This window comes from Diabrotica undecimpunctata, chromosome 5, assembly GCF_040954645.1.
Source record: "Diabrotica undecimpunctata isolate CICGRU chromosome 5, icDiaUnde3, whole genome shotgun sequence".
Classification (NCBI taxonomy): domain Eukaryota; kingdom Metazoa; phylum Arthropoda; class Insecta; order Coleoptera; family Chrysomelidae; genus Diabrotica; species Diabrotica undecimpunctata.
In genome coordinates, this window is record NC_092807.1 from 106,138,622 (window position 1) to 106,154,568 (window position 15,947).

Genomic DNA, 15,947 nt, shown 5'->3' on the forward strand with positions numbered 1-15,947 from the left:
AAGATTAACAGGTCACCATTACAAGTTAGAGAGGGAACAGATGAAGGCAAGGTGAAGAGTGAGCTTCTTGCCAAACAGGATATTTAATATCTGGAATTGTGAATGTTCTAGCTTTGTTCTCTCTGTCTATGCTTATGTTATATATTTACTTCCTAGCCGTTGCCTGTTTTGTGTTGTAATAAAGTCGTTATGAAAGGCACCTTAGCGTGAAAAATATCCCTATATTATGTAATCCTTTGTTGGTTCTAACTAGTCACTATAATTGGGTTAGGGCCTTGAATGTAACGAATGACAGTATGGTTTATTGTCAATCTACTGATTCTTGTGATACTGATGTTTACATTATATTTTTAATTTACCTCTGGGCGAAGTACTATTTTGTTAATAAATGCAATAGATCAATACATCATTATCAAATTCAAGTAGTCAAATACATTATCGTGAAGGATCAAGTTATCCAAAGCCATTAATTAAATAAAAAAAAAATCTGGAATAATTTGGATGAGAACATCATATCTGCTACTACAGTAAACAATAAGAAGTAATACTTTCTATAACTGTTAATAGTTTTACACTGATATTTTTCTTTTTTTGGACAAAATAGGAGCTGGCTCCTCTGCTCTTATTTGTTGTATAATAATAAGATCATATTTACGAAATATTTTATTTTATTTATTTTATTTACACAAGAAAAAATAATATTATTAATAATAATTTGTTTTTACAATAGATTCACAATAGATTTGGATCAGATTCACAAAAACACACATTTAAAAATAGAGTTGACACTACTATATTTCATTTGTAGGGCTACATTATGTTTTACAATTTTGTTTTGTGTACTTGTAATTATACTCATTTTTCTATAACTGTTATTAGTTTTACACTGATATTTTTCTTTTTTTGGACAAAATAGGAGCTGGCTCCTCTGCTCTTATTTGTTGTATAATAATAAGACCATATTTACGAAATATTTTATTTTATTTATTTTATTTATTTTATTTACACAGAAAAAATAATATTATTAATAATATATTGTTTTTACAATAGATTCACAATAGATTTGGACCAGATTCACAAAAACACACATTTAAAAATAGAGTTGACACTACTATATTTCATTTGTAGGGCTACATTATGTTTTACAATTTTGTTTTGTGTACTTGTAATTATACTCATTTTTCTATAACTGTTATTAGTTTTACACTGATATTTTTCTTTTTTTGGACAAAATAGGAGCTGGCTCCTCTGCTCTTATTTGTTGTATAATAATAAGACCATATTTACGAAATATTTTATTTTATTTATTTTATTTACACAAGAAAAAATAATATTATTAATAATAATTTGTTTTTACAATAGATTCACAATAGACTTGGAGCAGATTCACAAAAACACACATTTATTTGCCAGTTTCCTTCAATCGTTGTAATATAGTCTCAGCTTGTTTCAGAGTTTCGTCGGACTAAAATAAAAAAATGTTATTGAACAAATGAACACAAGACTGATAAATATAAACAGGTAACAGGTATTATAATAAATACAACAAATTTACCTTTATAAAACAGTAACGGACATAATTTTCCACTAAATGTTTGTGTGGCTCACTGTAAAATGCCGAACAAGGTATTCCTTGAAGTCCAATTTTCTTAGCCATCCACTTGGTAAATCTGTAGTCCTTGTATTTATCTGTTTCCGAATTCATATCAGCCTTTGACTCTGTAAACAAAATAATGAACAGCAAGAGAAATATAAAAAAATGTAGATATGTCACAGAAAAAAAAAAACGGGTGTGGCAGTCCAGTGGGACTGCCGGTAGAAGTTACACTTCTATATACGCATTCCCCGTTACAAATTTATTTGGGAGTCAATCTGCACAATAATTACATATGTAATGCTATAGGTAAGACATAGCAGAAAGAGAAACAGAATTAATAACAACTTACTAACAATTAATAAACAACATTTGACCTGTAATAGGAGTATTGTAAATGAAGGATTGAATCAATATTTGGATGAAAATGTATATTTTTATTTTCATATATGTATGAAAGGAGTTGAATGCAACAATTTTTTTACACATACTCTGCAGTAAAATTCATTGTTTATTTTGTTATTAATATAAAAATACAATACACTGCAACATAATTCAATATAATAATACAATACATATTAAAATGCAATATTCATAAGTATTTAAAAATGACAATAATATACATAAAAAAATACACTACAATACAGTGCAACATAATTCAATATAATAATACAATACAAATTAAAATGCAATATTCATAAGTATTTAAAAATGATAATAATAAACATAACTTTTTTATTTACGCATATGTTTAATTTACCATGTAATAATATTAATAAAAAAGTCCTCCCCGACTGGGAATCGAACCCCGGTCTCTCGCGTGACAGGCGGGGATACTGACTACTATACTACCGAGGACATGACACAAACGTATTTCAAAATTGACAGTTCTGGGTCATACAGTGATTTATTGAGATTATTATTTTGAAATACAAAAGACTAATATAATTATGAACATTAATACAAAACATATCACATAAATAATAATATTAATAAATATTTTATTATATATATAATATTATATGTATATATATATATATATATATATAATATATATAATATTAAATATATATACAAAAGGAACATTTTTATATTCGAGAGAGGAAGAGAGAGAAAATATATCTTCTGTCTCTCTCTTACTCATTATCTTACATATGTAATGATTTCACAGATTCACTCCCATACAAATTTCCAACGTGGAGCGCGTGTATAGAAGTATAACTTCAATAATTTTAGTCATTTCTACCTTGTGCTTTTTTTGTTAAGAGCCCAGAATTTATGTGAATTATGCTTATACAGTTTTCACAAAAAACATTCACGTTTAAGATAAAAAGCTATTATTAGCTTTATTTTCAATATTACCATTGGTTTTTGTGCAGTAAGAATTGAAAATATCAATTATGTAAGAAAAATAACATTATCTTAAGATTAGTTTCATTTCTCCTAGACGTTCGAAAATATCTGAAATCTAGGAAGCTGTGTGCTTCGATTAAAGGATTCCCCAAACCGATGCGAAACTTTCGCAGCCGCAACCTCGCGAACGCGGAATCGCGACGCATTGTTTAGGCACGGCGACTTATGCAGGTTCCGACAAGTTGGGGCGGAATCCGCAACGGTCGTGCAAATCAGCGTTGTTTTCATGAAACGTCAGCACGTTTTTTTCCACTGCAGTTATAGTTTCGCGTGAATTAAATTGGCTGTTACAGAAAAACTAATTGAAATTGTGAAACAATATCCTATAATTTATGATAATAAGAGACGAACATTATAAAAATATAAGAAAAAAGGATAAAGTCTGGGATAATATAGGGTTAGGATTAGGAGAAAATGGTAAGTTTTCATTATATATTATATATGTATATATTAATTGAAACATATCTTTACACAGTAAACATATTTAAAATATCATATTTAAATTAAATGAAAAAGACAGTCAAGATTTGATCTCACGTACAAAGTGTCTATGTATCTGTTTATACGTATTTCGCCCTAATAGGGCTCATCAGAACAGCTATTCATAGGCTTCCTCAACGTGAAAAATAAATCTTCTCTGTCTTTAAGAAGCAACAATAAAATGGCTTCGATATGGACGCAATAGCGACATCTGATAATAAATCCGTAAAATAGTTTCGAAACACAATTCAGATTTCTTCTTTAATCTGAGCCTTCTAAAAATTGAAAGTCAAAACAGACGTTGATACAGATGTTAATAGAGACATGGGAAATCTAAAATTTGCATTCCACGACATGTCTCCTCAACTAAGAAGAAATCCTTATCGAATTGGTTTCTTGTACTCATACAGAGTAGATCCGAATAAAATGAAAAAGACAGTCAAGTCAATTTGATTTCACGTACAAAGTGTCTATGTATCTGTTTATACGTATTTCGTCTTAATAGGGCTCATCACAACAGCTATTCATAGGCTTTCTGAACGTGAAAAATAAATCTTCTCTGTCTTTAAGAAGCAACAATAAAATGGCTTCGATATGGACGCAGATTTGTATGGGCACAGAATTTGTTCACATTTGTATGGCTAACAGTCGCGTCGGGTTTCGCGCCAATGTGGGGAAACCTTGTCCGCTACCGCTCCGCCGGCGAATGTTCCGCAATGGAAAATTCGCGTCGCAAAAGTTTCTCGTCGGTGTGAGGAATCCTTAAATCCAGTTTAGTTGCGTGTTTGAATTCTACGTTTATTTTGTAGAGTTAGTTTCCATGCGCTGGAACTATTTGGGCATTATCTGTCTTATTTTTTTGATGTTTTTCAATTTTTATTGCTTTTCCAACGACACATTTTGTCTATTGTAATTTCATTATTAGCTGGCATCGTTATTTGATTCTTGTTTAAATTTTGATGTTTAAGGCGGTATCACAACTTGAATAGCATTTACAAGGGCAACTATGACACTATGCTGTTTTGACAAAAAGCTCTTGTACAGCTGGCGGGATTAGACGCCTTGAAAAGCCAAGAAAATCCAATATGAATGGTTAACTAAGATCTCCCCACCGGGATATAAGGACTCCCGAATATAGACAACCCAACAAGTTCCGATTTGGGTGGAGCAGGGCGCATGCCAGTTTTATCTAACGCTGTCGGAGTTATTTCTATTCAATTTCTGACAGAACCAATGTTCCGACAAGTTCGTTTCACATAGGTCTCTCCTCAGTTGCCAAAGTAAGCTAGAGCTGTAAGAGCTAGAGCTTCTGACAAAAAAATCTTTCGATTTTGTTACCACAAGTTCAAGATCATTGACTTAAGCTACACATATTTGATTCTGATACCGATATTCTTAGATATTTCTCTTGAACACACAATTTTTGACAAAAAAAATACTTACCAACAGGAGACCAATCGGTTAACATAAAGAAGCCTCCATCAGGGACATTGGGAATCATTCCAACGTCCTTCAGCATCTTAGTCATATAATCCCTTTTGGCTTCCAATTCTTTGGGCAACGAAAAAAAATAACAATCATCACGTCCAAATCTCCCAATTTCTTTCTCCATTGCTATAGCTACAGCTTCCTAAAATTTTTACGAATATTCTCAATATAAATGGAATTTTTAACGATTATATTAAATTTTTGATTTGATTAGTCACAATTTACTGTTTCTTACTCAAAAATTTAATAGAATTATCAGATTATTGTTTGAAAAGCATTGACCGCAAAGGGGCCTGCGACGAGAGACTAGTGCAGTTCAGTAGTGACGTGTAGATCTTTTCTAGTCAAGGAAATCATTGCAAGGACTCAGTCGTGGGTAGAAATATGCCATGTATTTATTAGTTAAAAAATTAAAACAAAAAGTCCCAGTGGTTGGCTGTATACCACGGTTTAAAAAAACTTAACAAAAACAATAAAGTAAAAACTTCTAATGTATAATGGTATTATTAAAATTTTGAAATTATCCAAAAGTATTAAAAATTTCAGAGCGTTTTCGGTCCTGTCGGACCATAATCATTAATCATGGAATCTAATCTACCCTTTAACGGTACGTACACATCACTAAATTTTAGACTAAAAAGGTTTCTTAAAGTTAAAAGGAAGAAAGTGTCAAGAAAAATAGACATCTCACAATTGAAGAACCCTGAAAAGAAAAATGAAATAAGTATCAGGGTTGAGAAAGAAATAGAAACGCTGAAGAACTTGGTACAGACAGATGTTCAAGTAACATGGACTGCTCTAAAAACGGAAATAACAAAGATACAAGAAGAAAATCGGGTTCACGAAAAACAACAGAAAACAAGAATGGATAAAGTAAGAGATCATGGACCTCATGGACGTAAGACGGAAACATAAAACAAAACCAATAAAATACAAACCAGTCAATAAAATCATTAGAAAAAAAGCAAAGAAGCTAAAGAAAACTGGATGTCAACCAAATGCCTAGAAACAAAATGAACAACTTTGAATAGTTTTTAAATCAAAAGTTTTTACTTCATTATTAGTTTTTTTTTTATTTAAGAATCTTTAATAGCAATGTTTGAAATATTAAAGCTATTCAATGGATATTTTTTTTTCATTAACTGACATTTGAGTATAGCTTTCAATGATTGACATGTAGACACACAGTTTCGTATTCCTTATCTACTGTATAAAAAAAATATAAAATATACTGAAATCCGTGAATTATTTTTTCTAAAACAACATGCTGGACAGAATTTTTTATTAAAACAGACAAATGCACCAACAATTAATTTTTTTACAAATAAAATCATTTGTTATTGTAAGTATTTATTTTGTTCACTTGTAACGAAATATTTTGCCTACCACATAGGGTATTACTATGGGGGGTTAAAAATTGGTAATGGGGCGGAGATAGGGCAAGCAAAATAAACGAAACTGTTGCGAACGGCTCTCAGGGTTTATTTGGAGTAGCTGGATCGTAGATAAGTGGATGGCAAGGGAGTTGGATTGGGGCAACTACAAAACTTGAAACAAAGGGGTACTTACATGAATCTATAGGAACTAATGGACAAACAAAACAACAAGAAAGACCTCTAGCTATTTAAAATAAGGACGCCGTTTCGAGGTGCCAAATTATAACGATTACAACAACTAGTTGTAACTGTTGATTGTATATTTCATTATAATTTATCAATTATGAACACGGAAATAGTGAAAAAGACAAAAGGGCAAATATGGGTTTTTAAATCACTGTCTAATTAGGGTATGCTAGACGACGTAATAAAATGCATAGTCCGTCGAGTCCTACAGTATGCAATATGTATACAATAAGTGTGCAAGCCTTGAAATGTCCTGTTTTCATACCAAAAATACTGTTTAGCATTTTAGCAGTTGTCAGATTGCAACATATGTTTGCAATTATTCTCGAAAGAGGCAAATATTTGCTCGTTATTGTTTCGTATAAGTTAAAAATTGCAGAATTCATAAAATAGTATAATCAAAATGTACTTATTAAAAGCTTTTTCTCTTTATATTTGAAGCATACAACAATATGCATTGTAAAACATCCCAACACTGCCAAACCGAAATATTTTATTTCATGGTTGACATTTGCGGCTATGATCAGCTTGTACTTTCTGTAAATTCAACCCAATTGCTTAACAATGTTTAAGGTTAAATATAATTTTCAGGTTATATTACGCTATAACCCCAGCATATTGATGTTTGTTACTATTATAAGAAACGATAACATAGAATTTTTAAATTTCTAAACATATTCATCCAACACTTTGTTAACTAGTGTCACATTACGATATATACTATCAGTTACATTGGCTGCTTTGTTGATACATCCGTTCAAAAACTGTCATTTTAATTAGTTTCCATCTAGAACCCATTCAGACATCGTCTGAGGGTCAGCAGCAGCCCCTAGTGGGAGTCTTATGGTGTCATGTAGGTTATCTGAGAAATACTCAAACATCACAACATATTTTGAAATAAAATGTAAGACATATTAAATTTGATACCATCTAAAGGGTTTTAACCCAGGTATTTAGTGGCTCGACTTATGTGCACTGAATAACAAAACACTGATGATGGGATTTTTAGTCCAAAAACGTTCTCTAATGTAACCCGAAAGGAATTTTAAATTATATACCTTTTATAAAGGATTTTAAATACTTTTAAAATATTATAATTTTTTTATTTTTCACCCTCGAGACTTAGTATTATAAATAGGTACCTGTATTGGAGTAACTCCAGTATATACGCTATTCTGATGGACAATCTGTAGATTTTTCATTAAAAACTCCGGACAATATGCCCAGCCCACTTTCCAACCTGTTACACTGAATGACTTTCCCGCAGATCCAATGGTAATGGTTCTTTTCCACATGTCAGGTAATGTAGCTAAAAAATTACAAAATAATCTATTGAATTACGTGTCAAATTGAAATATTTTTATTGCATTTTTTGTTTTGTAAAAACTCTGTTTTAAACTTCAGGCAAGCTTTTAAAAAGGTACAATTTGTTTTTCAGAAAACCAGCAGACACAATCAAGATATCGCAACAGTTGACACTTCAGTGTTGTTAAAAATAGTACTACATAAAATATCAATCATTTAGCAATAAAAAAAGAAAAGAAGTGTGTAGAAAATATTTGTTTTAAAGAATTAAAATGAAAATGAATGTTGTTCTACCAAACGTTAAAATTTTCCAAAATTCGCAGGTCAAAAGTAAATAAAATCTGTCAAATTAGAAGTATGCCAAAAAGTATCACTTTTACAAGTAAGTGAAATAGTCAGAGTTGTCAATAATATATTTTTTGTTAAATAAATACTGATACTAAAATTAATACCAACCTGTTAGTTATTTTATTCTTGTAGTTCAAATACAATACGTACCCATTCTAATATGTTTGTGTGGCTTATAAACAATCCATTCATACACTTCATCCGAAATACAAAGAACATTCCATTTCTTACATAGATCTGCAATAAACGTTAATTCCTCCATTGAAAATACTTTTCCCAGTGGGTTATTAGGCGAGTTTACAATGATAATTTTTGTTTTTTTATTAAATGCCTTTTCTAGCTCCAGTTTGTCGAAAGTCCAATCGGCCGATGTTGGTAATGTACCATGAGATTCTTTCTTAAAAACGTAATATCAATGTTACACTCTACAAATACAAAGATATATAAACAAATGATTACAGTTAGATAACCAAACAAGGTATTCAATTCTCTTTGATTATTAAATAAATATACATACTCTATAAACTTACCGGTGTGAGTGGAATAAATACTGGAACACCCCCCGCGTATTTTATCATTGGTTCATAGCAGTCAAAAAATGGTTCTAGTACAATAACCTCATCTCCTTTATCTGTGTGTCCAGAAATAGCAGAAAAAAGTGCTTCGTATGCACCAGATGTAGTAATAACTTCATTTCTTTCGTCGAGATCTCTTCCTATCAATGGGGAATAAAGGTTTGCTATTGCTTTGACAAGTCTGGGATGACCCTGAAAATAGAGAATTACTGATATTAGTCTTTACTTATATCTAAATAAGGAGAAAAGCATCAAAACAACCCGCCACAATATTAAACTTCACAAAAATAAGCAAACACTAGAAAGATATGGAAGACAGACTGCTTACCATTCGATGTTATATTTATATTTTTATTATTATTACTAGCGGACCCGACAGACTTTGTTCTGTCAAATAGATTTGGAATGTGGCAGTTTATTTATTTAATTCTCCTGAACAGAACCGTCACCATGATAATAGGGCGGTGTGTGAGGGTCAGCTCGGGTGACCTAAGTATCTTAGCTTCCACGAACTTTTTCCACCTTTCTGGTCCTACTAAAAACCCCGGCTGGGATATCTGTCAGAGGGCTTTAAACTAAGAGGGGAACTTAAGGTTCAAACCTGATTGAAAAATAATCTAAAGGGATAGTGGGAACCTAAAGGTGATAAATATTTATAAAGTGGGTGCTTCAATGACAAATCATAGAGATATGTAATAAAGAATAAGGAAATAAAACGTATATAAGTATTTTTAGTAATCGCTTTATTGTAAATGAAGTAGATCATAATTATTAACAAAAATCTGTTTTATTTTTATTGTGGTGCTTTATGATATACAATGTTTTTTGTTTGATTACCTGGTGGATATACAAAAAAATCTGATGGTTTTCCAATACGGGAACAGGCAACATACAATTGACCATGTGAGAAACATGGGTTTTCTAGATTAATACCACAAATACCTAATAATTACCCCTGGGAGTTATTTATGGTCATAGTAAAAGCAAGCCACACTGGAAACTGTAGTCGTTTAAATTCAAATGGTACATAAATCTGAATCATTGGGATGCGTGGTATCAAAACGTCTTCTTATTTATACTTTCCTTTCAGTATAGTTGCTTCTATCACGTTGTTCAATAATTTTTTTTATCGCTAACCGCGTGCCGTTGCGAAGATGCGGTTGGTTGATATTTCTCAACATTATAACTATCAATCCAACCTTTAATTGAAGATTGTGAGGTGGCAGTCCTGGTAAATCCAGCAAGTTTAAAAATTCAGGCGGATAGTTGACGAAATCATCTTGGTTAGTAGTCGAATCAACTGATTTATATATCCTCAATTCGCCTGTAATTTGTTCTTGAATTTTGAAATTTAATTCATTTACATCTATGTTTTTTGCAGCCAATATAGCCCTTTCGCTAAACCAATTATGGTTTCTGTAATTTTAATTTTGAGCAACATCTGGAAACACCTTTTGAATAAGTTCATCTTTTGATCGAGTTTGAACTGACAAAAACTTCGAGGAAAATTAATGCAACCAGTCAAGGTGTCTATAGGAAATTTGCGACTATTAATGTCAATGAGTTGTTTAGGGAATATGTCTCCAGATTGGTCATTTTGCAACTCGAGACGCATATTCTTGCTAATACCTTGAAATGTTTTCACAAATTGGAGGACTTTAAACATGCATTGAGTTCATCAGCTGGCGTTGATCGTGGAACCACTGGCAATGTTTGACGTAAATCTCCTGCTAATAAAATCATTGCACTACCAAATGGGCTATGATTGCTCCGTAGATCTTGTAAGGTTCTATCTAAAGCCTCTAAATATTTTTTATGTGCCATCGTGCATTCATCCCAAACAATCAATTCACATTGCTGCAAAACCTTTGCCATTGAAGAGTTCTTCGAAATGTTGCAGGTTGGACTTTCGTTGCTTTGCATGTTTTATGGCAATTTTACTGCTGAATGGGCTGTTCGACCACCTTCAAGCAAAGTTGCTGCGATTCCCGACGAAACGAGTGCAAGTGCAATCTTATTTTTTGAGCGAATTGTTGCTAATATCAATGAAATCAAAAAAGTTTTTCCTGTACCACCAGCCGCATCTAAGAAGTAAATCCCTCCTGTTTTATCATTTGATACTTTCATAAGTGTATCAAATACATACTTCTGTTGTTCATTCAATAGTGGAAGATTTGTTTGAATTAATTCTTTCAAAGTGTTTGAGATCATACACTTTTTCTCGGTGCAACTCTTGGATGGACGTCCCAAACGAGGTCATTTGAAAGCATTGGTTGTATTGTTGGATATTTAATAAAAAGTGTATGGAATCTGATCCTATTCCTGAAATCAATGAGTACAATAATGGCTCTGGTGGTGGATCCAATGGTATCAATTTCACTTTCCCATTTGCGCAACACAATCCATTGGCTTCATTTTTGTATTTCAATATCTTACAATGAGAGCAAACCAAGTTCATAGATCCAATAGTAACACATTGGTACTTACTGTAGTCAATTGGCAAATCGTAATTGAAAGCAGCTCGATTATTAGTGGGATCTCTCGCACTCGCTTCCCGCGTTTGTGATATACGAATTCTTTGACGTTCATTTCGGTCGTCACGTGCTTGTGCAGTATGATTAGATCGGTAATTAGTTTGGTTTGTAGCATTTCGGATCCTTCTACCTAAATTACTTCGTCTTATGGGAGGCATATCGAATATACTTAATAATTATTAATCACAGGTATTAAAACACTTTGCACAAAACACGATATAAAACAATCAATCAAAAATAAATCGAAGAAAACTGGAGAATCTGTTTCAAAAGAAAACTGAGTAGATAAGGTAACAGAAAATCTAAGAAAAACAGTTTTCACCTTAAATTTCCGACTTAGATAAGTTTGTTTCATATAACTATGACCAAAACTTTGTTAAAAGTGTGAACTGGTGTCTTTCTAATGCATGTAAACATATTGGGATTCTGCACAACAGTTCTTCAGGGTATTTTAGACACATTTTTGATAGATAGTTTTCGATAGATAAGTTCTTTTTTTCTTAGTTCTCGACTAATATTCATGCGACTTACACTAAATTTTCTACATCATTTCTGAGTCGATTTTCATAACTGGTCTTTCGAATTCACCAACATTTTTGACGGGACATTACTTAACGCTTTACAATTGTATATCTTGATTGTATTCAGCTGTGGTTTTAAACTGCGATATTTGGACCTTTAAATTAAGTTCACACTTTCGCAATCATCCAACTAAATTGTACATTAATTTTCGATATCCAGTGTGTACGCCATAACTTTTTTAATAACATCCATTTTCTGCTTGGTACGACCATTGTTTATAATTTTTATTTTATCTGTTACTTGTTTCAATATACCTACCTACCTTTTTTCCATAATCATATTATTCATGTTGGCACATAACAAAATATGATAAGTAAAAATACTTACGAATCCTCTGGTATACTGGTGCATTAATGGATTTGAGGAATGTGACGCTTCGGCTAGATTATCCATAATGTATTTGGGCGGAGGATAATCTGAAAAACCTTGTCCAAGATTAAGAGGTTTATAATCTATAGCCATTTGAATGTATTCCGTCCTGAAAAAAGGATTTTCTAGATTTAATACTCTTCGTTTTTCCTTAATTTGTTAATCATGATCTTACAGAACAAAAGACCATTTTCATTTGCCTCAAGAAGCATGTCATTTGCACAATCGTCTTATTCATAAATTGAAAAAGAAATGTCAAGTTTACTTCTTCTTAACGTGCTCCATCCCTAAGGACATTGGCGATCATCATGGCTCATTTGACTCTATCTGCAGCCGTTCTAAAAAGTTTTATTGACGTTTTCCCACTCCATTGTCTCAGATTCTTCAGCCAGGACGTGCGTCTTCTCCCCGGTCCTATTTTGCCTTCCACCTTCCCTTGTATGACCAGCTGCATCAATTCGTATTTCTCGTTTCTTAGTATGTGACTAAAGTAGCTCATTTTTCTTTTTTATAGTGTTCTAGTAGAAAAGCGCTCTTGCAACAAACCATCGTAATGTAAAGATTTTGTTTTATAGTAATAAGAAATTAAGTAAGTTCCTTAAAGAGAAAGATGTTGTGAACTATACAGTGATGAGTGTCTTACCGCCCGGCAAAATAGCGGAAAGGATAGAAGACAGATTAAGTTGTGAGATAGTACGAGCTAAGGCTAGTTATTAGACGTGTCTATTTGACTTCAGTCATAATAATACGGATGACCTCGAAAATATTTTATTTTAATAATTTCTGATGTTAGAATAAATGATTAAATATATTAAGATATATTATAGTAAAAAACATTAATTAGTAGCAATTTTAAATTATAAATCTTTAAGTTTATTTAATAATAAAAATAACTCAACTGAAATATTTGACTAAACTAAATAGGTATAATCAGTCCGAAATAAATTTTTGTATGTAGAGTTGGCGTAATAGTTAGAGACGTTGTCTATTGATAAGAAGACTGGGGTTCAATTCACACCAAGGGTAAAATTTTTGTTTTACTCAATCAAAAATAATAGAAAATATGATACATATTAGGTAACAAGTTTTCGAAAAACTTATTATTTACAATTTATTCTTCTTCCAATGTTATAAAATAGAAATACAAAATATTTCAAATTCAATTCCAGTTTTACAGTCTTCAGTTGTGAATGGAAAATAATCCATTGAAGACTGTTTAATGTCAAATCCATCACTAAATTCTCAGTGTTAATATCAATTCCTCTGTACAGGTAATGATTTTCAAAACAATTGACGACATTGGAATGGATGCCCGCGAACAGCTACCTGCTTTATAGCTAACCAAATCATCAAGCCTTCAAGTTATCAAATAACAACACATCGAGAAGTGTTTTTTACGGTAAAAAGAAACTTTTTATTGAAAAAATAATTCGTGAAAAGGATTTTAACGGTCGAGGAAAAAGTGCAAATTGTTGTCTGGCATGTGAATGGATTATCAGACAACATGATTAGACAACAATTTGTAAATATGTTTCCAAATAGGCCGGCTCCAGCACGATCAACAATTCAGTCTATTATACGTAATTTTTTTACTTATGGATCCGTGTTCGATTCAAGAGGAGTTCGCAGACGAAGGGAGGTAAATCCAGATTTGGAACTAAGGGACACTTTGATTTGTGCAAGTATTGAGCAAAATCCTACCCAATCAACACCTCGTCTCGGAGAACAATGTGGAATTCCAAGATTTAGAGTAGGTGAAATTTTGTAAAGACATCGATACCGTCCCTATAAACTTCATAAATCCAACGAACAATTCCCTGGAGATCAATATAGACGTTTACAATTTTGTCAAACTGCAATGGAAATGTCACATCAAGATGAACATTTTTTAGAGAACGTTTTGTTCACCGATGAATGTACGTTTTCATTGCATGGCCGTCACAATTCAATCAATGCTAGGTATTGATCTCGAGGAAATCCTCGTCAGACTTATGTCGCTCGTACGCAGCGTCTTCGAAAAGTAAATGTTTGGGGAGGCATAATAGGGAATCATGTCATTGGTCCATTTTTTATAGACGGTATGTTGACTGCGCGGAAATACTTGGAACTTCTGCAAAATGAAATTGTCCCAGCCCTTTGTAATTTACCAATACCTTTCGATTCCATATGGTTTCAACACGATGGTTGTCCTGCACATAATTCTCGCATCGTCAGTGAATATCTCAGTGCGACTTTTCCTAATCGATTGATTAGTGGCCACGGATATTTTTTTATTTTTATAGAATTTTTACTTATTTAAACATTCTTTAAAAGTTTTTACTTTATTTTCGAAAGTACGACGATACTGTTTTGTCAATAAGATTTTTTGTTTTAACTTTAGTTTTTGTTTAGTTTTGTTTAGTGATTCAAATCAAAACGATCTTTGCATAATTTCAAATTATTAAAAAAAAAAAAAAAAGAAAACCACATGTGGGTTTTGAACTCTAATCGTCTGCGATGTCTGTATCGCAATGTCGAATTCTTACCACTAATCCACCAAGGATTTATAGTTATTCCGTGACAATAGCGTATGAAACTCCTCAAATCATAGTAGAAATTATTCTTAGTTAATAATTTAAAACTTTAGATTAAATAATCACTATTAACTAAATTATTTTATTAACATTTTTGCTTTATTGTGGTCAATCAGTTTTTACTTTATGCGAAATTAAAAAATGGAAATACGTCACACATTTCGACGTTACTCATAATAATTATGACCGAGGTGATTTAGCTCGAATCTAACGTCTAAAGGTGTGAGACTATCGATATTAGTAATGTAATGTAAAATAAATTATAGGTTTTTCCGATTATTTCTCACCTCTACGAGTTTCATCTCTTTTTATTTCACAAGGTAACTGTGTTTTCTATCTCTTACGTTAAAAAGCCGGGTGGTAAGACACTCATCACTGTATAGTAAAATATAATAATAGTTGGCAACAATGTCACTCTCCATAATTGTCAGAAAGTCAACAGACACACAATTATTCATACTTGTCAATATATATGTAAGAATGTGATTGTAAATAAACGTTTAAAAACTACTGAATATTTTATTAATCCTACACACAGTATGAAACAAGCTGCACGTGACCTGGAAATTCCATTCATAAATAATGTGATTCAAAACTTATGTGATAAAAAAAATCCGTAAAGGAAATTACCTACTGAAATTAACTTGCATTTACATCGGATTAAAATAACAATTCAATAGGAAACTATGCTAATAGAGCAAATCATGAAGACACATCGATTTTAGGTACTCACCACACACTGGGTCCAGATCCTTCATATCTCTTCGGTAAAACAAACCTCGTCTGGACATCAGCCATTGTGGTATATTTTGCTATTTGTTGAAGTTTAATAAAATTTTTACTCATTGTTTAAGCACTATAAACGAATTAACTAAATTACATTAATAACAAAAACTGTTCATCGAATAATGTCAACATACGTTGTCGGAAACAGTTAGTGTACTGTTATTATTTTTTTTAACTGCTAGTTAATTAAAAGCATTTATGGTAATCAAATACAACTACCTTGATAATGGACTTGAATGATAAAATTATCTAATATAAATATAAAATAGGATAACGAA

At 31.9% G+C, this 15,947-nt stretch overlaps 1 protein-coding gene across 1 annotated transcript; it reads right to left on the reverse strand.

Moving 5' to 3' along the window:
- Nucleotides 1-650: 650 nt before the first annotated feature.
- Nucleotides 651-15,901, reverse strand: LOC140441648 (kynurenine aminotransferase-like). Its single transcript, XM_072532509.1, has 8 exons — nt 15,617-15,901; nt 12,269-12,419; nt 8,781-9,017; nt 8,401-8,647; nt 7,740-7,906; nt 4,931-5,117; nt 1,556-1,719; nt 651-1,465 (listed from the first exon to the last, which is right to left on the reverse strand). The coding sequence occupies exons 1-8, from the start codon at nt 15,727-15,729 to the stop codon at nt 1,403-1,405; spliced, it is 1,329 nt and encodes a 442-aa protein (XP_072388610.1). The 5' UTR covers nt 15,730-15,901; the 3' UTR covers nt 651-1,402.
- Between the last annotated feature and the right edge of the window lie 46 nt (nt 15,902-15,947).

What these genes read in the sequence shown, in the direction of transcription:
- LOC140441648 (XM_072532509.1), bottom strand. Translation starts at nt 15,729, where the DNA reads ATGAGTAAAAATTTTATTAAACTTCAACAAATAGCAAAATATACCACA. An exon ending in TATTTATTCCACTCACACCG is followed by an intron (nt 8,648 to 8,780) that starts GTAAGTTTATAG and finishes TACGTTTTTAAG; the next exon opens with AAAGAATCTCATGGTACATT. An exon ending in TCCGTTACTGTTTTATAAAG is followed by an intron (nt 1,466 to 1,555) that starts GTAAATTTGTTG and finishes TTTTTATTTTAG; the next exon opens with TCCGACGAAACTCTGAAACA.